At 49.0% G+C, this 22757-nt stretch overlaps 1 protein-coding gene and 1 pseudogene across 2 annotated transcripts in view; one reads left to right on the top strand and one right to left on the bottom strand.

Moving 5' to 3' along the window:
• Positions 1-22757, bottom strand: part of LOC149366277 (uncharacterized) — a 37817-nt pseudogene that overhangs the window by 5699 nt on the left and 9361 nt on the right. The window contains exons 3-8 of the transcript XR_016288613.1: positions 10069-10225; positions 7724-7946; positions 5227-5281; positions 3401-3516; positions 1875-2166; positions 1512-1688 (exon numbers count right to left, since the gene is read on the bottom strand). The product of XR_016288613.1 is annotated as an uncharacterized LOC149366277 (transcript). The remainder of the gene's footprint in view (positions 1-1511; positions 1689-1874; positions 2167-3400; positions 3517-5226; positions 5282-7723; positions 7947-10068; positions 10226-22757) is intronic.
• LOC149366278 (uncharacterized) lies at positions 12998-14001 on the top strand. The gene is made up of 2 exons (XM_089585641.1): positions 12998-13869; positions 13983-14001. The coding sequence occupies exons 1-2, from the start codon at positions 12998-13000 to the stop codon at positions 13999-14001; spliced, it is 891 nt and encodes a 296-aa protein (XP_089441767.1).

Here is a 22757-nt window from a genome sequence, read left to right as displayed (position 1 = left end):
TCTGTGGACCCTGTAGTAACTAACCACAGCCAAAGAGACGACAGTCAAGGATGGCAAAACCAATTCAAAACATATAGCCTCTAGGCGTTCTGAACAGAGGACGCAGACCGCAAGGTTCGGTTGCAGTAGCGGACTCGTTATCCTCGAGAGTGGCCGGCCGTCGTGCTCGACACGGTACTCCGGAAGTGCACGCCATAGATCGATTAAGCCACAAGCGTCCCCCCAAGTCCAGTATCGGGTCGCGTGCTTTGAGTCTCTGCTACAGGGTATAGGAGATATTTGCATAATAATTAGCGTGCAATCATCGTCGTTAGTCAGTCAAAGCCCATTGCTGGAAAATTTGGACACACTTAAAGGGGCTGGGTAAATAAAGTTGAGGTATACCTGCTATGTTAGAGCACGCCGATTCACGAATATTCTCCAGCAAGAATTTTCTTAATGCGCTTTGCAGAGCCTGAGTTATCTGTACTCGAAATTTGACTTTCACCGTCTTCGCGCCTTTCCTTCTCCTCTCGCCACTTTTTGCACGCTAGAAGGTAGGCGCTTCTCCGCTGGCCCCATCTCTGGGAGTGGACCATCCTGACCCGCCGGACCTACGTGTCTTATGGACCGCGGCCATGGTATCTGCCGTACGTCTGCAAGAATCGAACCAATAGCTACATCTCAGCTTCTGTGCACAGGTGGGAGCGACCGAGGAGGGTGCGAGCATGAAAAATGTCGCCGGGAATGGCTCGCCAAATTTAGAAAGTGACTGTTGGTCCGCTTCTGCGTTTAGAGGTGTATTATTTGGCTCAGGTTTTGATCGCAACACGGAGCTGTGATTGAGCGAGTTGATGTGCTCTCCTCGGAAGGTCTTTCAGAGTCCCTTTAAGCTTCGCCATAGGGGTGCCACGCGACAGCGTTAAAGGGTCTGTGTAAAGGCCCGGTGGCTTTTTTTCCTTATCTCGTCGCAAACGTGGATTCTGTTCAGTGTTTCTTACTTTCATTTTTGTTTTCTTAATTTTTAAAATTATTCATATACCACAGGACACACAAGGCCTCCCTCGAACGAAGTCCGGCGAAAAGTTCTGTGTGATCGAGCCGTAGCGTCCCCTGTTCTCGACCTAAGGGAGTAGCTGTTTCGGCTCGACCATTTTACTTTTCCGTGCAATTGCTGTTGTTCCTTGAGATCCACTATCTAATGGTGGAGGAATCACGCCACGACCATGCAGAACAATGAGGAATTGTGCAGTGGCGTCATCACCGTTCTTCTTTGCGAACGTTGAGGGGTGTTCAGATGGCCCGCGCAAAGACACGTCAGTACCCTCTCGCGCAACCACGATTTTTCAGTTACAACGCCAGGAAATACAACAACGCCGGCTTCTCCGCTGATCGGCTCCCTGAACACTGTCGCGTTTAACCGCCTCTTCCATCGGTGTACGATTGAAACTGTCTTCCCATTGAGCCTCATCCCGTTCTTGCACACTTCGCGTTGTCATCTGCCCACGTGACTAGACGTGCCGAGTACTTACTTGAGCACTAAAATGGCCCGACTGGGAGCCAATCGAAATCTCGTCAATGCCGTTGCACCAGGCGGGCAGGTACCAGCGGGGGGAACCAAAGCAGGATTCGTCGCTGTATGACTGCGGAGTCGACGGTGGTGGAGGAGTCGGGTTCGGCCACGCGACAGGCTGCTGCTGTTGCTGCTGCTGCGGTTGTTGCTGCTGATGTTGCTGCTGCTGTTGCTGCTGCTGTTGCTGCTGTTGCTGGTGCTGTTGCTGGTGCTGCTGGTGTTCCTGTTTCGGCTGCTTCGGTTGCTTCGGCTGCTGCGGTTCCAGCTGCTGCTTCGGCTGCTTCAGCTGCTTCGGCTCCGGCTGCGCCTGCTGCGGCCCAACCGTTTCTCGTGACAGCAACACCTTGCACGGTGTTGCAAGGTGCATCTGCTGCTGAGCAGGAGGAGATCGCTCGGGCGTCAGCAGGCCAAGCTTCATGTCCAGCTGCTGCGACCACACTGACGGCATCGGTTGCTGAGGCTCCCCGAAACCGACCGGCGGCTCCTGGGGGTGTGGCGATGGCGCAAAGGGCGGGGAGTTGAACGGCTCCAGCAGAACAGCCAGCGACTGGTCGAAGACACCCTCCTGGACCGTTCTGCACTGCGGTTCCTCGGGCATGTCCCATTCACGCGGCCTGTGCAACGGAGAGGGTAGAAGAAGTGGCAGCTTGTGAGGGCTGTTCAGACAGTTTTCTCCATCGCGCATCGCGGCGTATGAACGCCCTTGCTAGACTCGTCGCCCTTGTTGAAACCGCCAACATTTTAGGAATACGTTAGTCAACATCGCAAAATGGTACAGTAACTTTTACTTTGCTTTACTGCCCAGTTTCTTGTTTCTGTTCAATATGCCGCTCCCCTGTGCAATCCCAGTAGTACCTCGAGGTTACTAGTAAATGCAAAAAAAGTGGCGTTTGTATAAAACTGGCGAACGGCACACCGAAAGTCGAGCATGCCTTTTTTTCGTTGTCACACTCCTCCCCCTTACAACGAGTGCCAGCGCATTACGCCACAAACGGTAGCACGAGTGCAATGTACGCAATACCCAATGAGGAGGAGAGTGATGCGCCACAATGGCTAGCGGTTCTTTGCCTGCACCCTGCCGGTAGTCATATGAACTAGCTCAAAAGGACGCGGACACACGGTTAGGATGTTAAAGAGGTGAGTGGGGGTGCTGGCCTGCTGCCGTGTGTTGGGTGTGTTTTTTTTTGTCTCTTTAATATTCCTCCGACGTTGACCAATGAACTAGAGACAATCTGCCTCTCGCGAATACGGCTGTCGAGTTTCGCAACTTGTTACGGTCAGAAAGATCCGAGGCTGCTGAGATGACTACGGTGAATTCTCTCTACGAATTGCCGACTCAAAAAAAGAGAGAGAGAAAATAAAAATTTCCTCTCCCTTTTTTCGTGGTGTATAACGATAATAACGGGAGGCCTTTTAGCTGTCACACATCGGGTGCCGAGTAGGCCAGAAGACAAGCAAACGAGAGAGTTATAAACGATGAAAGGATAGGGGTTTTACTTGCCGAAACTGCCTCCTCTAACCGGCACAAAAAGAAAATATTTACAGGGGCACCTAATTCGCTTGTGTGTCGACAGTGCGATAGCCTTAGCGGCTGTTAATGTGTTCACCGGAAGTGACGTCACTTCTGATCTGGTGACGTCTCTTCTTTCCAGTGGACGGCAGTCCTCCCATCCGGTGACGTCACTTTATTACAGCTAACGGGAATCGCTCTGCCTGGTGACGCCTCCTCCTTCAGGCCAATCAGCGGGGCGAAATTTAGCTTACGCCGTAACCTTGTCTGCACGATGAGGCTTCTAATGCTATCGCATTCCGCCAACCAGCAGCTCACCACTGCGCAGGCGCACTTGCCTTTCGCTGTAGTTGACTCGCCAGAAGTTGCTCTTGGTGCGGGGGCCGGCCTGGTCGGCCGCTGGTGGGTACACCTTGACGAACCATTTTTGGAAAAGTGCGTGGCGTATAGAGCTCTGCGACAGTGGACACAGGAGCGGATTTCAAACAGGCGGCCGCCGCTGTCATAGGTACAGACGTGTCCATACACTAGTCTATGGAGCACTGGAGCGGCGCGGTGTGTTTGCGACATTCGTCGCCGCCTGCCGGGCTGGATGCGGGTTTTCACAAACACGACAAGTAAGCCGTGATTGATGCGATCGCTCATGCCCGATAAGGTGACGTTCCCAGCCCTACGGCGCTCTCAAGTACCGCCAGTGCGCACCGGTGCGCCGTTCGAACGCTCCTTGACAGGTGAGTGGGGACGTCTCTAATACCTTCATCGTGGTTAACGGGAACAGGGTAGCGCGCAGCCTCGCTTACTACCAGTGTATTATAGAAGCGCCGCGAGGAACCAGTGCATATGGGAACAGTGGATGTCATGCGAGCGCTGCGAATATACGCTGGTTCCTGGCGGTCCAGTTAAAATGCGCTAGAGGCACGCGAAGCCATGTGCTCTCGTGTTCCCGATAATCGTGATGAAGATAGCAAAATCATTATAAAACACAGCCGTTCAGTCAGCGCGCAATCGATGGTTTGGTTTGGTTTAAAGGGCTTCAAAGTCCCAAAGCAACTCGGGCTATGAGGGACGGCGTAGTGAAGGGCACCAGAAATTTCGGCCACCTGGGGTACTGATATCCGTTAGACGTCCTGAGGATACTTGAGATGTCCTGCGGATCTTCACTTGGGTTTTAGTGGCCATGCCATGTGCCAGAACGTTTCAGTTGAGACGGGGGAGAGCTTTCACTCTCCTTAGAAGATGAGAAACATAGCACTGTTTACGGGACTCTAGAATTTTCGAATCGAAATGGGCCAGCATGTAAGGTTACCGCCTTCTAGTGAAAAAAAGGCAGCTTTCGCTGGAAACGGTTTCTCTGTTAGCTTGGAAAGACAAAAATTAAATATAAATGTCGCTCTCAGCGGCCATTTTCAAACGGAAACTGTGACAACGTCGGCGCTTTTATTTACCAGATCTGTCAAGTCTATGCTGCAGAGTAATGCACATCTAGCAGGCAATATTGAAGCTCAGTTCATAACCGACGATAAAAATTTTAGCAGTATTTATAGCGTGAAGAAAGTTCCTTTCTACATCCATTTTTCTAAAGGAAAAGTGCGCCTTTTGCTGCGCAAAAAAGTTCAGTATGTCCAAGAAGAGGAGTGTAATCGACTGTTACACAGAGCCAAAAATCCGTCCAGAACTCTTTTCAGGTTGAAGGCTCGGGGTACAGGTATGTTTTGGTCACCGAGTCTGCATTTTATTCGCATTTCTATTTTATTCGCATACGCGTTAAGCTTTCCGCTTACCCACCTAAACCGCCCTGTTCTTCGCGTCATACTTAAGATTTTATGGTATATCGATCATCCGAAAATAGTTTAGTCAAGTTTTATATTCGTATTATGATTTCCTAGTTTATGCTCATCTCTCTTTATTCACTGCACCCCCCCCCCCCCCCCCTCCCACACACACGCATACACGCTGCTGTTTTTGCTTATTGATCCAATTCTCATCTTCTAAGGAGAGTGACAGCTCTCCCCCGTCTCAACTGAAACGTTCTGGCACACGGCATGGCCGCTAAAACCCAAGTGAAGATCCGCAGGACATCTCAAGTATCCTCAGGACGTCTAACGGATATCAGTACAGATCTGCCTTACAGATCAGTACAGATCTGTCTTGGAGCTTCGCTCACCTTCCAGGATTCCACCTGCCTGGCGTTCATGAACTTGAAGTAGGGATACCTGTTCCTGCAATGAGGGGGAGCAGAAAAGCGGGAACATGACGGCAATGCGACACACGGGGACACTAGACTAGGACTGCTGTCTCTCACGCCAATACATGCGCTGAGGCGACCTTCTGTACATAGAAGTTCCACGTGCTGTTCTTTTTTTAATAAAAGAGAAAAACGCTGCCTCCGCCGCCTCCCATCGCGTTAGTTGCGTGATAGTCTTATTCGCTTTCATTCATACACAGCCATGGATTCCTCTTTTGGAAGTTTTTTGACGTTTAACCTCATAGGCCAAGATTTGTGATATTCCCTTTTAGGTTGCGATGATTTATTTCATGGCAACTCCGGTTTTAGCCGAGATGGCGTATCAGGAAAAACGGGTCCGAGCTGGGGTGCCACTGCAGACCGATCCGCATTTAGGGATTGAGCCAAACAATGTGAACCTAAGTGGACATGTTTGCATTGAGTGCATTTCGAGTGCATTTCGAGTGCGTTTTCCCAGTGCTCCCTCTGTGAGAGAGCCGCAGCCCCTAGAAAACCGTTGAGCCCTCGCCCGTACCGGGAATCGAACCCTGAACAGCCTCCAAACGAGGGGATGCTTCTGTGATCAGCACTGGCTGCAAACTGCGTGGCACACTTCAAAGAGCAAGACCTAAAGCGCTGATTGCAGCGAACTGGGTTCTGCCTTTTCCTTCAAATGCTTTGGTTTATTGGGGTTTAACGTCCCAAAGCGACTCAGGCTATGAGGGACGCCGTAGTGAAGGGCTCCGGAAATTTCCTTTCAAGTGCTTCACGCCGCTTCTAAAGAAGAGACTTGGGTGTTCTATGGCAGCAGGTTTAACTTCGTGAAGCATGCAATACTCTGCTGCACAGAACGGGCTGGCGCACTAACCCTAAATGGGGTCTTAGACGAGAAGAAAGCTTATCTTCGTTTACTTCAGATACTTTCTCACAGTCCACTTATGTCCATGGAAAGGAGACTGGTCGAGCGAGCAACTGGGATTCCCAACCAGAACGCCTTCTTGAGATTTCGTTTCACGGTCGTTACACCAAGACACGTTAAAGGGGCAGTTAAGACAAAAAAAGCTGGGCAGACAGCATACTGCTCCTTGTTACCAATGACGGGGTTAAGCCTAGACACATTCGCCGTCAGCCTATGTGCCCCCGAGGAGTGTGCGGAAAACAATAAATACTCTTATTACGTATGTAGAAAACCAGCGAAAAAGACGCATTCACAAGGAGAAGTACACAGGACAACGCTGGAAGCGTTGTCCTGTGTACTTCTCCTCCTTGTGAATGCGTCTTTTTCGCTGGTTTTCTACATACCATGCACCAACTGGCCCAACAAGCTACGCTTCTTCAATACTCTTATTACGAAGCATGCAGCCACTGTTCTTTAAGTAGAGCTATTGTGCCCGCCTTACTTGCAGCGCACTACTTCGGTGCTTGTTTCCTCAAGAACCTAGCTGCTGTAGGAAGGTGCCTGCTTGCAGGGCGGTAGTGTCCTACACAAGGTTGACTCAGACTGAACAGCCTAAATAACTTAAAAGCAAAAGTGTACTAGTTGACGTGCAGTCTCCAAAGGACAAAATAAAAACTGAAACTGAATGGTATTTGTTTTAGTTTTCATACTGCCATTTAACGAGCCCTTTCCTCCACACACGAAGTTTCGTCGAACTCTGGACTTAACGCAGTTCACTGTTCTTAGTTAAACAGGTTAATAGTTTATTGGGGTTTCACGTCCCAAAGCGACTCAGGCTATGAGGGACGCCGTAGTGAAGGGCAGCGGAAATTTTGTCCAACTAGAGTTCTTTAACGTGCGCTGATATTACACAGCAGACGGGCCTCTAGAACTTCGCCTGCATCGAAATTCGACTCGCCGCGGCCAAAATTGATTCCTAGTTAAACAACTTCCTCACACGCAGCATTTCTCTGTGCCTTAAGATCTTGACTGGCGGGCTACTAACCAACCTCGTGGACGACGAGTCCTGAATGCTCTTTCTGTTTCCTTTCACTATGAGACATGTGACTGTACCGTTCCAGTGGAAGCAGCGGTCAAAAGCGTCCTGTGCAGGCCACAGGCTCACAGAAGCGAACAGGACGGTTGGTTATGACAGCGCCCTAAGCACAGGTACACACCTACCAGAAAGTGAACAAGAGAGGGGAAAACCTCGGAGTGCATGCCAACGTTTCGACAAGAGGACTTGCTTTCGTCTATACGATGACAAGACCTCTTGTCGAAACGTTGGAAAGCACCCCGAGTCTTTCCCCTCTCCTGTTTACTTTGTGGTTATCAAGAACCACCTGCCCAACTTCTGTCGGTCATGGACTGGTACACAACTGGCAATCGAACCGGCTTTAACCGAATCACAAGTGTCCTTACAGTAGCCGCTTCTCGCACTCAAGCCGGAGGTCTGCACAACCCCATCCCCTTCCCAAAGAAAGAGAGCGAAGTACTCACTGGAGCGCCTTGTACACATGTTGTACACGGAGCGCCCTTTGCGGACTTTCGTGGACGACCTGTGCCACCAGCTGAACCAGTTTTCCCGGAGGCCTGCGAACATCGGTGCCAGCAGGGAGCAGCTCGGCCAGGGGACCCGGAGGGAGTTTGGGCACCGTGCACTTGTCTTCGGGGCTCGCCATGTTGCGGGAGCTTCTGGAACGCTTGCCGGGCGCTGAAGAAGCTGCCCGACCACGCCAGGTGATTCCACGGTTAGAGTTCACTTCGAGGCTTAGCGGAAGTGTTTCCTTACACGCGAAAAGCAGCCAAGAATTGCGCGTTGCGCTCCTTCCGTCAACCAAGACAGCCCTCCTTAAGTTGTCAGTCTGCCTAATTCCGTGGCCGGACTTAAGTGGGACGGAGAGCACGCATCACAAATCCAGCCCTGTCTACAGAAGGAGAGACGTGTCTCATTGGGGACATTTAAATGCCGAGCCAAGGGTACGCTCTGAACAGTAAGGAGTAGAAAGGGGGTAAGCTGTCTTTCACCGAACTACCTTTTATAAAAGAGTGCCCGCTTGTAGACAGCTTACCATCGTTTACTCTCCTATAGGTGTATTCATGCTGAGAGTGCATGTGGCATTTTCATGAACGCTACAACTTTGTAAAGCAACGAGAGTACCATGCAAAAATTAATGTACAACAGCCGCGTACGACTTGCAACCAGTTAGCTTGTAATAAGCGATCTGAAGTTCGAAATGGAAAGTTTAGGTTGCAATTTTTTTTTTCTCTTTCATTAGATAATAGGCATACAACTCGGTCTGAAGAGCTCATGATACTGAACGCCGTTATTTGCTAGACAAACTCGGCATCCCGGCCCTAATTTTCTAGCTCTACATTCGCTAAAGCAGCCAAGTTTTCGTTCTTTCGACCCACAGTAGAAAAAAGGAATGAGATAGCTAATGCACTTTCCCGTGACGTCTAACCAGATCGCACTCTTATTGCCTTTCAGAGCGTAAGCTCTACATCACGACTAAAGCTGCAAAAGCCGATTCGCCACCGAAGCCGTGACCTTGAAACAGAGAAACTAAATTTTCCCGCGACTGGGATTCGAACCCGTGCGGCGCGAACAAAGCAGCTTCGCTGCCAACTGCGCGAGAACACGGTGCTATCACCGCTCTTTTTTGTTGCGAAATCAACACTACTCGAGCTCGGCTCGCCGCGTGTGCTCGTGGCGGTGCGGCTACCAAACGACCTTGAGGGTTTGTTGCCTAGCAACCGCTTCAGCTGGGCTCCAACAGATGCCTGAAAAGGTTGCTGCGGAACAGCAACATGAGTAGCAAATTCCTGACGGGTGGCTAGGATGGAAAGCGCCACCAGCCAGTGCAGTGGCGCATCATTTAACCGCTGTTGCACTGCTCTGGTCGTGGTATGTGAGGACTCGCCGCCATCTATGAATATTAAGTAGGATTTACCAATTCAGCATACACGGACATTAACCTACTAAAGATAGCATGCCACACCCCTATGGTGGAGTTTAAGTGCCCCCTCCAATTTTGGCAGCGTTGGCAGCGGTGGTGAACTTGCCCGCGCGTTGAGCACCCGATTTTAGTTTGCGTGGCTACTACGGCGAACCGCATGGCGCTGAACATTCTAAAATACAGCTTGTAATTCTGAACGTTTGTCCCAGAGCAAAGATTTTCAGTGTCCGTCATAACCAGTCGACGGGAGTGGAGAACTATTGTACAGGCCTGTGCAGCGCATTTGAAACAGCACGTGCTATCACTATCACCGTACTCGCGCAGAATGTGGCCTACAGATGGCGCCAGTTGTTGTTGACCACTACACTTACTAATCAAGTACAGCGTCGGTCAAAAGTTTCAGGCCACAGGGTCTGCTTTTGAGCCGCTTGGCGGGACATTTACGTCACCGTCGAAGTCCAGTGGAGCAGGAGAGGCATCATTCTCGTCTCACAGAACATTGTTAGATTAATAGTGGTGTTAAGGGCAAGATATATGCCGCTTCAAGACAGGCCCTGTGGACCGCAAAAAGCGTCCAAGTCATGCGGCAAAGCAGCATAGCGAGGCAAGTTTTCCGAAGGCTTTCACTCGGTATATTTATATAAATCAGCAGCATCCACGGTAAACTATGCGGGAATGAGACAGCAGATGGTAATCGCTCGGTGATTTCTTCGTCCGAGTTGCGTGGTATAGCGTCTCCTGCAAACGTGAACTACGGGTTTTCCGCATGACTTGGATGCTTTCTGCGGCAACTTGGCAGGCCTACGCGAAGCTCTAGGTACTTATAATACAGCAGCTCTAATGACCACGAAAGCTGTGTTCTAAAGTGGCACATGTTTCTCTTACCGCGGCGTCGCTTCGCGGAGTCCGAGTCGCCGTGAGCCCGGGAGGTGCTGCTGGGCAGGGACGACTCCCTGTCCCTCGACGAGATCACCGTGGTCAGGTCGGGTAGGATGCTGTCCACATAATCGTTCGCCAACTCATCCATGACGTCTTCGTTGAACTGCACGTAGGACACAGGCGAGGATGAGAGACAGAGCCTAGGTTCCTTACATGCAGCCACAGAAAAAAATTCTAACGTCACAACAGGCCGAGACGGGAAGGGCTCGGCCAAGTGGCTTAGGCTGGCGGAGCATTTCGTGAACGAGGCACAAGCACAACCAGCGCTGCATTGGTGGCGGACGGCGTTAGTTTCAAACCAACACCCGTTGATTCTAGGAACGGCGCGCCGTACCCTCCCATAATAAGCCCAACGGAGATGAGAAGAGCAGACGTGAGCGATTTCAGACCTTTGCTGCGGTATGAGGAGCGAGTTTTTTTCCCGCCTTCTCGAGGATTCGTCTGCATATAATTGAGCCGTAGATTCAGGTTGTCGTTAAGAGAGTTGCTCACTTAAGGAGGGTCTTGCAATCATTTCGACACTCTATAGACTTTCCATAACATTGTGCTTATAGAGACTATGGCCTTTCTATAGAGAAATTCTATAGAGTAGTCTAGAGGCAAAAGCGGCAAATAGAGGAAGTTTTATACTGAGCCTATAGACCATGAATAAACACACATAGATGTCTATAGGAAGGCCATACTGTCTATAAGATGTCAATAGACAGTCTATAGACCATTTTTGGGGGGGACTAGCCGATGAGCGCTTTTTTGCCGCGAGAATGCAGACTGTGCTGAGGTATAAGCGAAATTCGCATTCGTTGCAGGACCGATGTCGATATTCTACACGTATAACAGCGACCATGAACGGGGAGTAAACCGAAGGCGGCCACAACATCAGCGGATTGTTTCCTGAGCGTTCCGCAAATACCACGAAGCGCCTTCTGTAGGGCTGCTTGGTTTTATATCGTCGGTTCTGGTAGCGCTGTGATTGTCCACACTTCTACCTGTCCCTGGCTTTGCGCGCTTCAGGAACCAGCAAACACCGAAAGCCTCAGCATTTTTTCACGGAATGCCAACCGAATAAACTTGCCTTTCCTTGGTCGCTCATTCAGAAACAACGGCAAATCGAAAGCACAATGAGCGTCAACAGCCACTGCGAGCTTCAGGGTAACATTTTCTGCAGGGCGCTACACTGCACCCCGGGAGAAGACACGCTGACGAGTCGACCGGATAGAAAGTTGTCGTTAAGAAGCGTTGTACCCTTACGAGGATGGTCTAGACAGTGTCTATAAACTTCTTATAGATACTACTGCCCTGCTTTCACCATCATCACCACTACGCCCACTGCAGGCAAAGGCCTCTCCCATGTCTCTCCAATTAAGCCTGTCCTTTGCCAGCTGCGACTACCGTATCCCCGCTAAACTTCTTAATGCCCACCTCACTTTCTGCCGCCCACTGCTACGCATGCCTTCTCTCGCAATTCAGTCCGTTACCCTTGGTAACCAGCAGTCCTCTTTCCTTCGCATTACATGCCCTGCCCAAGCCCATTTCTTCCCCTTCGAATACGACTTGGATGTCACTGACCCGTGTTTGTCCTCTCACCCACTCCACCCGCTTCCGATCTCTTAATGTTACACCCATCATTTCTCTTTTTATAGCTGGCTGCGTTGTCCGGAACTTAAGCTAAACCATTTAAGTTAGCCTCCAGGTTTCTTTCCCGTAAGTGAGTACCGTTAAGATACAACTGCTGTATTCTTTTCTCTTGAGGGGTAATGGTAAACTGCCATTCATGTTCTGAGAGAACCTGCCTTATGCACCCACCACGGTGGCTCGGCGGTTATGTCGGCTGCTGACCCGAAAGCACGGGTTCGATCCCGGCCGCGGCGGTCGAATTTCGATAGAGGCGAGTTTCTAGGGCCCGTGTCACTACGCTCAGTAAGGCTTTTGTTTGTTGACCGCTGCTGTAGGCACTGCATTATAAAAATAACAAGGAGCCAGCCAGCTCATTTATTTGACCGATCACTACGAGAGGATTTTTTTGTTTGGTAAATGACGCGGCTGTCTGTTTTGTATATTTCGTCAATGATAACCGTCGCGTTCATCTGCATGAAGCTCAATAAAAATGCTATTCCCACGGGCTTGAGCCTAATTGATCTCTTGGTCCGGAAAGCTGTGCAGTGATGTACCTGCGCTGACGTCATGCAGATTTGGTACGGGGGTGGTCATTCAGGGCGGGCGGGCGCGATTCCCCCTCCACACATACATACGTACACACCATACATACATACATACATACATACATACATACATACATACATACATACATACATACACACATACATACATACATACACACACACACATACATACATACATACATACATACATACATACATACATACATACATACATACATACATACATACATACATACATACATACATACATACATACATACATACATACATACATACATACATACATACATACATACATACATACATACATTTAGCCGCCGCGGTGCCTCAGCGGTTATGGTGCTCGGCTGCTGACCCAAAAGACGCGGGTTCGATCCCGGCCGCGGCGGCAAGAATTTCTTTGGAGGAGAAATTCTAGAGGCCCGTGTACTGTGCGATGTCAGTGCACGTTAAAGAACCCCAGGTGGTCGAAATTTCCGGAGCCCTCCACTACGGCGTCTCTCATAGCCTTAGTCGCTTTGGGACGTTAAACCCCATAAACCAAACCAAACATACATACATACATACATACGTACATACATACGTACATACATACGTACATACGTACGTACATACATACATACATACATACATACATACATACATACATACATACATACATACATACATACAGGGGGCACGACGCCGTATTGGCAATGGAGCGCTTACCTTTCACACTGTTCCAGGCTGCCCTACTCCTTGGCTCATCGCTACCTTGTTTGGCATCGGACGTGGTCTTCACCTGCCCAGTTGTGAACGCGAATCAACCCGCGGATTGGACGCAACAGCCTTGCCTACAGATCCATCTGGAAGGAAACCTGTTCTTCGGCTGGCAACCGCGGTCGTTCATCACCAGCGATACCACTATCAGCGCCGGCCACACGGAATATAAGCTGCTGCCCGTGAACGCCCCTCTGGGGCACGACGCCGTATTGGCAATGGAGCGCTTACCTTTCACACTGTTCCAGGCTGCCCTACTCCTTGGCTCATCGCTACCTTGTTTGGCATCGGACGTGGTCTTCACCTGCCCAGTTGTGAACGCGAATCAACCCGCGGATTGGACGCAACAGCCTTGCCTACAGATCCATCTGGAAGGAAACCTGTTCTTCGGCTGGCAACCGCGGTCGTTCATCACCAGCGATACCACTATCAGCGCCGGCCACACGGAATATAAGCTGCTGCCCGTGAACGCCCCTCTGGGGCACGACGCCGTATTGGCAATGGAGCGCTTACCTTTCACACTGTTCCAGGTGAGTTACCTTGATCATTGCACTTGCCTAAGAAGCAAGAATCGCTGCTTGTTTTTGGTGTCGTGCCCCAGAGAGTGGTTATATGCCCTAGAAGCATGCGAGGAAACTGTGCAACATTGCTTAAGTAGTTTACTCTTAATTCTTTCCGGGGATGTGGAAACAAACCCCGGACCTGATTCTAATGACATCCTGGCTACTGTGCTGGAGACTGTACAAAGGATCGAATCCGGCCAAGATGGAATTCGAAGTGATTTGAGAGAGTTGAAGCAGTGGCAAGCGTCAGTAGACATTGAACTGAAGCAGTTGTCTTCTAGACTTCGCAGTGTTGAAGTGGACGTTTCAGATCTAAAAAACAATCCCGCTACGTCTTCGGCTGATTCTCCTGGTGCAGTTTCCAGCGTCATTTCTGACCAGCTCAGAATTATTGAATCGCGTTGTAATGACGCGGAAAACAGGCTGAGACGCTGCAACTTACTTTTTTTCGGCCTTTCCGATGACATATCTGAGACATGGCCAAGTGCTGAAACGAAAGTGATTGACCTGTGCAAGAATGAATTGGACATTACAGTAGATTCATCGCAAATAGAACGGGCACACCGCATTGGTAAATACGACCCGGAAAAGTGCAGGCCAGTGATGGTAAAATTCACATTATTTAAGGACAAACAACAGATCATTGGGAACGGCATCAAGCTGAAAGGAACTAACTACGCTGTGCGCGAAGATTTTTCCTTCCAGACACGACTGGCTAGAAAGAAGTTGATCGAATTTGCCAAACCACAAAAAGTTCCGTACAAGCTAAATGTCGATAAGCTGAGAATAAACGATAGTGTTTACGTATACGACGCCGCTACTGACACCGTAAAACTATCTTCCGCATAGGTAAGGTGTTGCTCGGCTACACGTGTCATCAGGAAAGAACGAACATCTTACCGCAATAACACCGCGCAATCGCAGCTCTCCTTACTTTTCACTAACATACGCAGCATCCTTCCTAAGCGCATCGAACTTTGTTCATACCTTGACAATTGTGAATGCGACATTTTAATACTAACCGAAACGTGGCTTCATAAAGATATTAGGAACGATGAAGTCTTGCCTGATATGGACAGTTTCACTATCTACAGAAACGATAGGAGCGACAGAAGGGGAGGAGGGGTGTTGATTGCAGCTAAAAAGCATATAACTTCTTTTCTCGTTGATATTCCTAGTAAATTAGAAATTTTGTGGGTTTGCATCACATCGCCATCTTCCAAGCATCTTCTTGGAGTTTGTTACAGACCACCAGATAGTCCGCAATCATTCGTCTCCGATCTACATGATAACCTAACTGAAGCAAAAGCTAAATTTCCAAAAGCAAGTATTTGTCTTCTAGGTGACTTCAACTTTCCCGAAATTGACTGGCCGACCTTAAGTTCGAGAACACGTGATAGCACTAATTTTGTTCAACTAACTCTCGATTTCTCTTTGGTCCAATTAGTCGAAAAACCTACCCGAGGAAACAATAAGCTTGACCTCGTATTCTCGTCAGTCCCAGACAATATAAGCCCTATCTCTTATTCTGATGGCTTCAGTGATCACGAACTGCTTAATTTCACGATTTCCATGCCTCCATGCGCACGTGCACAAACACATAAACGCATTTTTGATTATAACCGCGCTGACTACAATGCCATTAATATCGGGTTACAATCCTTTTGTGACACATATCTTCCGAGTTTTTCTCAGCGTTCGGCCAACGATAACTGGGTTTTGTTCAAAAATAGCTTACTGGAATTAGTGCACCGTCATATACCACTGCTCACCCTCCGCACGAACGCGTCTAAACCATGGTTCAACAGGATGCTACATGCACTAAAAAACAAGAAAAAGCGACTTTTCAAAGCTGCCAAACGCCTTGGCACACCGGCTTCATGGCAGAAACACAAAATCGCCGAAAAAACATATTGTAGTGCCATCCGCAAAGCAAAGCTTAAATATTATTCCCATGACCTTCAATCCCTTATGACACACAACCCTAAAAAATTTTGGAAAACGATATCACCTACTGACACTCCGGTTCTTGTTTCGTTGTTGGATAACACTGGTGCTCCAGTTATAGAAGAAGAATGCCCACTTATATTTAATAATTATTTTTCTTCAGTGTTCACACAGGAAGACCATTCCACTACTCCACCATTAGTAGATGCCGATTACCAGTACATGAGTCCCATAGAAATAAGTGTCTCCGGTATTGCAGCATTAATAAACAATCTCAAGATTTCGACTTCTGCTGGTATTGATGATATTAATACAAAAATTCTCAAAAACACAGTGATCCATTCAAGCAATATTCTCTTCCATATCTTTCGTCAGTCGCTATCAACTGGTGAGATTCCAGGGGATTGGAAAATTGGTAAAATTATCCCCATCTTCAAATCAGGTGATAAAACGAACGCGCAAAATTATCGCCCTATATCTTTGACATCTGTCCCATGTAAGATCCTCGAACACATCATCGTATCAGCAGTGGCGCAGCATCTAGATAGTAATAATTTCTTTTTTTCTAACCAGCACGGGTTCAGGAAAGGCTTCTCTTGTGAGACTCAACTACTGGAATTTACTAACGAGCTACTACACAACATGGACGAGAACTTCCAAACAGACTGCATATTCTTAGATTTTTCAAAAGCATTCGACCGCGTTGCGCATTCACGCTTAATAGGTAAAATTACTTCCCTCAACCTAGACTCACTAACTACCTCATGGCTAAGGAATTTCTTGTCTTTTCGTAAACAGTTCACAGTTGTTAACGGCCACTCATCTCCGTTTAGCGATGTTCTATCTGGTGTTCCTCAAGGAAGCGTCCTGGGCCCGTTGCTGTTCCTGATTTACATTAATGATCTGCCTTCCAACATTACATCAACCATTCGCTTGTTCGCAGATGACTGCATAATTTACCGCAAAATCCGATCACCTGCAGATCATCTTGCACTTCAAAGGGACCTCGATCATGTAACCGCTTGGTGTTCATCATGGCAAATGTCACTTAACACTGAAAAATGCAAGTTAATGACATTCAGCCGCAAAAAATCTAACTCTTCGTTCAATTACATGCTCGATAAAAGCTTAGTCTCTCAGGTGTCTTCTTACAAATACCTCGGTGTCCATTTTTCATGTAACTTGTCCTGGTCCACTCATATCCAGAAAATAACAGCTAAAGCATCCCGGACCTTAGGCTACCTAAAACGGAATCTTCATGGAACTCCTGCTACTACCCGTAAGCTCGCCTATCAAACATTTGTTCGTCCGCAACTCGAATATGCGTCATCCATTTGGTCACCTCACCAGGCTTATTTAATTAACTCCCTTGAATCAGTCCAAAATCGTGCTGCGCGTTTCATCTCCAGAAACTATGACCGTCACTCAAGCGTCACAAACATTAAATTATCGCTCTCTCTTTGTACCTTGCAATCACGAAGATTAATTGCCCTAGTCTGCTTATTTCACAAAATAGTCTATAGCACTAATCATTCGACTCTCCCTCTTGCCCAACCTCACCGCACCTCGCGCCGTTTAAACAACCATCTCAGCTTTCAACGCCTTTCAGGTAAAACCGTTGCATTCAATTCATCCGCTTTGCCGCAGGCTATTGTTCACTGGAATGGTCTTCCGCAACACATCGTCAATATTCGTGATCCAGCTTCTTTTAGGACCGAAATAACAGCCATTTTTTCTAATTATTGACGTGTCAATAACTATTGTATAATGATGTTCTTATTGTTTGATGGTGAGTACTAACAGTCATTTGGCATTGTGTAATGATGTTCTTATTGTTTTATGGTGAGTACTAACAGTCAGTTGGCATTGTGTAATGATGTTCTTACTGTTTAATGAGTACTAACAGTCAATCAGCATTATACAATCATGTCATGCATGCTCCTGTTATTACCCCTATTTATGTAATCCCCCCCTCACACAATACTCCATGCTTGGAGCCTGTGAGGCAACGTGAATAAATAAATAAATAAATACATACATACATACATACATACATACATACATACATACATACATACATACATACATACATACATACATACATACATACATACATACATACATACATACACTTCTACACCGGAAGGAACAGCGAATATTTTGTGAGTTTTAGACAAGTTATCCCCGTCACTGTGTCCAGTACTCGATGGCCTCCAGCGAAAGCTACAACGTCAAGAATACGCAGCTCGCTGGGCCTGCTTCCGCTCGTGCAATGTGGCTCGTTCCGTACCTTCAGCGTTCTAAAGGCCCGTTCACAGTTGCGAGTCGCAGAGGTCGCACGATCGTTTTGGTCGAAAAGCGACAGTCGCAGGCTAGTCGCTCGCTGCTCGATTGTTCAGTCTCGCGACGGCGAGTCGCAAACCGCTGAACCAATCAGCGAGCGAGCCAAGCTTCCGGCAACGACACCGCTCGCGGGCGCGCCGGGCGACGACCTGCGCTGCTCCCAGCAGTCTGCCCTTGTCGTCGCTAAGCTTAGCCGGTTTCAAGGGCGTCCGCAGAATTTTTTGCAGGGGGGGGGGGGCCCATTGGTTGTTGGCGCCGGAGGGGGGGGGGGGTATGTTCGTAGCAAAAAGGCACTATTTGCGGAGTAAATTTATTTATTTATATACAAATAAAATAAATAAGTAAAATACACGCATGAAAGAAAAATTACAAACAGCAAATTAAAGCGAGGCTAGGAGAGATACACTGGAGTTTATCAACGAAGAAACAATTAAAATTAATAAAAATGCAAAAAGATACTATCACTTCGTGGAGAAGAGTGCTCAGTCTTTCTGCATACGGGTTCTCGACACACCCGGATTGATGACCAGCACACAGCACAATATGTTCACAAACACGCAACGACAGTCACTCAGTCAGTCTTCCTTGAACAGAAACTGTAGACGCCTCGGATTTTTCTGGGCGAATTGCGTGATGACACTGGTGAAAAATTCATTTCTGTGCTTCATTACACGCTCTCGGTGCACACTCATCATACAAAGGCCGTCCAGTCTGTCGTTTGTCATCGTTGAGCGTAGCCACGTTTTCACTCTCCTCATTGTACTGAAGGAGCGTTCGACCGTACAGGTAGTAACTGGCAAAGCCAGAGCCACCTCAATGGCTTTTGCAACACCAGGGAAGAATGTCTTGGCCTGATGTAGAAGCTCGCAGTAAGTTATTTCTGATGGGTCCCCAGTTTTGTTGCACCACATCTCGTACCAAGAGATGGCCTCTTCCTTGAAGTTGTCGATGCCGTAAAAGCACTGGAGTTCTTCGGCGAGAACAGCGAACTCAACACGGCTCAAGTGCTTCATTTTTGATGGATGCAGCTGGAGAAGTTTGAAGCTCCTCTCATTGCTTTCAGAAAAGCGCCGAGCTAAAGAAGCAGTGAGGGAGTCCAAGTACGGCACATATATTGCCACACGGTAGTATTCCTCTGGCGACTGAATCCCGTAGTTGTCTCGGTGGGCCTGACGAGAGACTTGTCTTGGTACAGATATCACCACATTTAAGTGATTGGCTGCCTCCCTTGCTGCATTCATGATGTTAGAGAACTCCTCTACAGCGTTTGTCCGGTGGCCGCGAAAAATACGTTGTAGCTCAGTGATGTGGCCATGCACAGAATGGAAGTCCATGGATACACCTTGCAGAATGTTCGTAGCTGGTTCGAGCCGAGCGCTGTACTTCGCTACAATATGCAAGCAGACGATGAAAGATGAGCTTGTTGTTGCGCAGTAGAGGATGTGAGCTCGCTGTCTAGTTGCAGCGTTCGAGCATGATTCCGTGGACGCGAGCTGCTCGAGTGCTTCGACTATGGCCACGTAATGCTGAGAGAAGATCCTAATAGACTTGTACTTTGCAGACCATCTTGTCTCACACAGCATCGGAATGTTGGGCACCAATTTTCTCCGGAGCACGCTCTCGCGGAAGAAGTTTATGGTTTGTTTGATTATCCCAATTGTGTTTCGAATTTCAGAGACGTCGTTCAAATCGTTGATGACGAGATTTAGTTTGTGACTTGCACAGTGGAAAAATAGTGCCTTCGGGAACTGTTTTTGTATAATTTTGTTCACTCCAGCTTCTTTTCCAGCCATTGTAGAGCATCCATCGTACCCCTGTCCAACGAGGTTCGAAAGAATCAGTCCGACATTCGTCAAAAGCTTCAAGATTGCCGCGGCGATGCAAGCGGAGTTTAATTGCTCCAGCTCTACAAATCCCAAAAACTGCTCTCGAACGCACACTTCGACTTCCGCCTTGTCAATAAAGCGAACGCCTATAGACATCTGCTCTTTTCCTGAAATATCTGCAGTTTCGTCAGCAAGAACGGAAAAAGCAAACGCTTTGTTAGTTTCGGTAACTATCTGCTCTCTCAGGATGTCGCCACAGATTGTGATGATCTCGTTCTGGACGCGGACAGAAGTGTACTTGGCATTGCCAGCAGAAGAAGCGAAGTGCTCCTGAAGTAGAGTATCTCCAGCTTCTACACGAAAGTCAAGCAGATCATTGAAGACTCCACTATCGGACTGCTTGCCGCGAATCGGCAAGTCATGCGTCGCGCAAAAGACAATGGTGGAAACTATTGGAAATAGTTTCTCACGGTTCCTTTCAACTTGCGCGTGCAGTGCTCTGTTCAGCTGCTGTACAACGGGTAGCTGCTTGCCTTTCATCACATCCATAAAGTTCTGTGAGGCCGTCATTGCCTCCTGGTGCCATTGGGATTTTACGTGATCCCTGCACGCCTCGTGCATTTTTCTGTAGTTACTGAAAGCGCGCACGATAAAACTACCTTGAGTACCCCGGTGAACACGCGGAGGAAAAATGACGCAAAAACGACAAAAGGCGCCTTTCGCTGTCGCTGAGTACGCAAGCCAGGGGGCGTAATCTCCCAGCCACTGATGTCGAAAAGGCCTCTTTCCAGGTGTTACATCCTTCTTAAAATCATATGTGACATTTGGCGACCATGGCTTAGTAAGAAGACGTAACTTCAAAAAGTCCGGTATGCCAGTGAGTTTAGCTTTGCCTAGAAACTCTCCTAAGTCATATTCTTGAGGCAAGTTATTTGTTTTCTTGATGTTGTCTCCGGACTTCGATCCCAAGCAAGGAGAAAGGGAATCGTTTCGGCTTACTGCGTGACCGGAGCTCGCTGGTGGAGTTCCTTCCATGGAGACGACGACGCCGGCTACTGTCCGGTGATGAAAGGTTGCATCGCTCTGGTCAAATCCGGACTTGAATCCCAAGAAAGGAGAAATGGAATCATCTCGGCCTGCTGCATCACCTGAACTCACTGTTGACAGAGTCCCTTCCATGGAGTCGACGACATCAGCTACTGCCGGTGATAAAAGCTTGCATCACTCTGTTCAAATGCTACACCGTTGTCACATGTCACACCAGAATCTGCAGGGGCGCATTTGGATAATGCTTCGTCAGACAACCGCTGACGCTTGAAGAAGCGTCGAATATCCATCATTCGGGACCGCGCGAGACAAAGCTGGCTATGGAGTTCCTCGGGGTTGGTAGTGTTAAAAATATATACACATTGATTGGAAAAACGGTTGAATGCGTACGTTGAAAACAAAAAATGACTATGTATGCAGCGAAAACTTATTTACAAGATAAATGCACGCTCGCAGCTTCATACACCTCGCTCCATCTTGCTCGCGCAACCGCACAGTCGAGTATTTGCACACACACTACTCGCCGCTCGTCGTTTTCTCGTCCGCTGTCTTGGTTGTTCTCAGCTTCGTTGACAACCGGCCACTAAAAACACCGAAGCACAAACAAAGAGGCGCGCACTGTTGTGCTCGGAGATCGGGACCAGGGTCTTCACCGCATTAGGACGAAGCAGCCAGACTACGGAGGGAAGCCTTCGGGAGGAATAGCAAAGCTGGAAGGTTTATTTTACATTTTGTACAGTAGCACGGAGACCAAAGTCAGAAAATGAGGGAGGATGATCTGGCACCCCACAGATTGCTGCTTAAATGCAGTTCAGATTCCCCAGGTACCCAGGTAGGGAATCTGATCTCGGGTTGAGCGTCCAATGGGCTGCTAGCGTCTTCTTTGGCTCCGCCCTCCCCACGTGACGGCGCACACCGCACAGACACACACATACACGGGCAAGGAGGAACTTGGCGTCTCTGAGTCGCGAACTGTTTTCCCAGGCCCAAAGGTCGTTTGCTGCTGAGTGACGATCCTGATCGATGGGGACGCGAGCGCTGACCGCTCACACCGGTGACCTCTTCAGTTCGGTGGAAGGGACAAATCAGCCGTGTCGCCCCTCGGCTTTGTCTGCTGCCCAGGGCGCACGCGTGTAATGAGTTAGCTGCGCCGCCGCCCCGCCGTCGTCGCCACTGGGTCTCGTCGGTCAGTCCACGGGCAGTCCGGGAGAAGCACCGCGCTCAGCCTTCCCGGCGAAGGGATTAGACGTCTTTGTGTACGCCGACGCCGTCGCCAGTAGCTGCCCCACGCAGTGTCTCTTTTGTCTCCCCCGGACAGCAGCGCTTTCCGTCGCAGTAGCCTGATGACGCCGGTCTGGCTCGCCTGTTTCCGCTGCCAGTCCCCAGGAACGCAGTCCGGCACCAGAGCCGCATTCAGCATCGCCGGCGAAGGGGATTAGAGCCTTTGTCCCCGCAAACGCCGAGCCAGAAGCCGCCTCCAGGCCAGCTTTTCCTTGCGTCTTCTCCGAGAAACAGCAGCGCTTTTGGCCGCATACCTGATGACGCCTGACTGTCTCGCCGTTCTCCGCTGGCTGGGCCTCCGATCATTACAGCACACGCAAGGAACGCCGCGCGACTTCCGAGGGGAAGGGACACTCGCCACTCCGGTCGGAAAAATTGTTTTGTGTGTTTTTATGAGGTTCAGAGCCCCAGAACGACTCAGGCTATGAGGGACGGACGGTCTCTTTACCATGCACTGACATCGCACAGTACATGGGCGCTGTTGGGATTTGAGGCCCAGCCAGAGGTGACAGGCGAGCCAGGCAGGCGCCATCGGGCTGCCTTGACCAAAGGCGCTGGTTTCCGGAGAAGACGCAAGGAACGCTGGTGTCGGGGCGCCTCTGGAGACTGCGTCGCCGTGAACAAAAGCAGCTAATCCCCTTTGCCGAAAATTCTGAAAGCGGCGCTTGTACCGAACTGCGCTCTCCCGT

Source organism: Amblyomma mixtum, chromosome 1 (assembly GCF_055824585.1).
Source record: "Amblyomma mixtum isolate Tamu chromosome 1, ASM5582458v1, whole genome shotgun sequence".
In the NCBI taxonomy this organism is placed as follows: domain Eukaryota; kingdom Metazoa; phylum Arthropoda; class Arachnida; order Ixodida; family Ixodidae; genus Amblyomma; species Amblyomma mixtum.
This window is presented reverse-complemented; position numbering and strand designations above follow the sequence as displayed.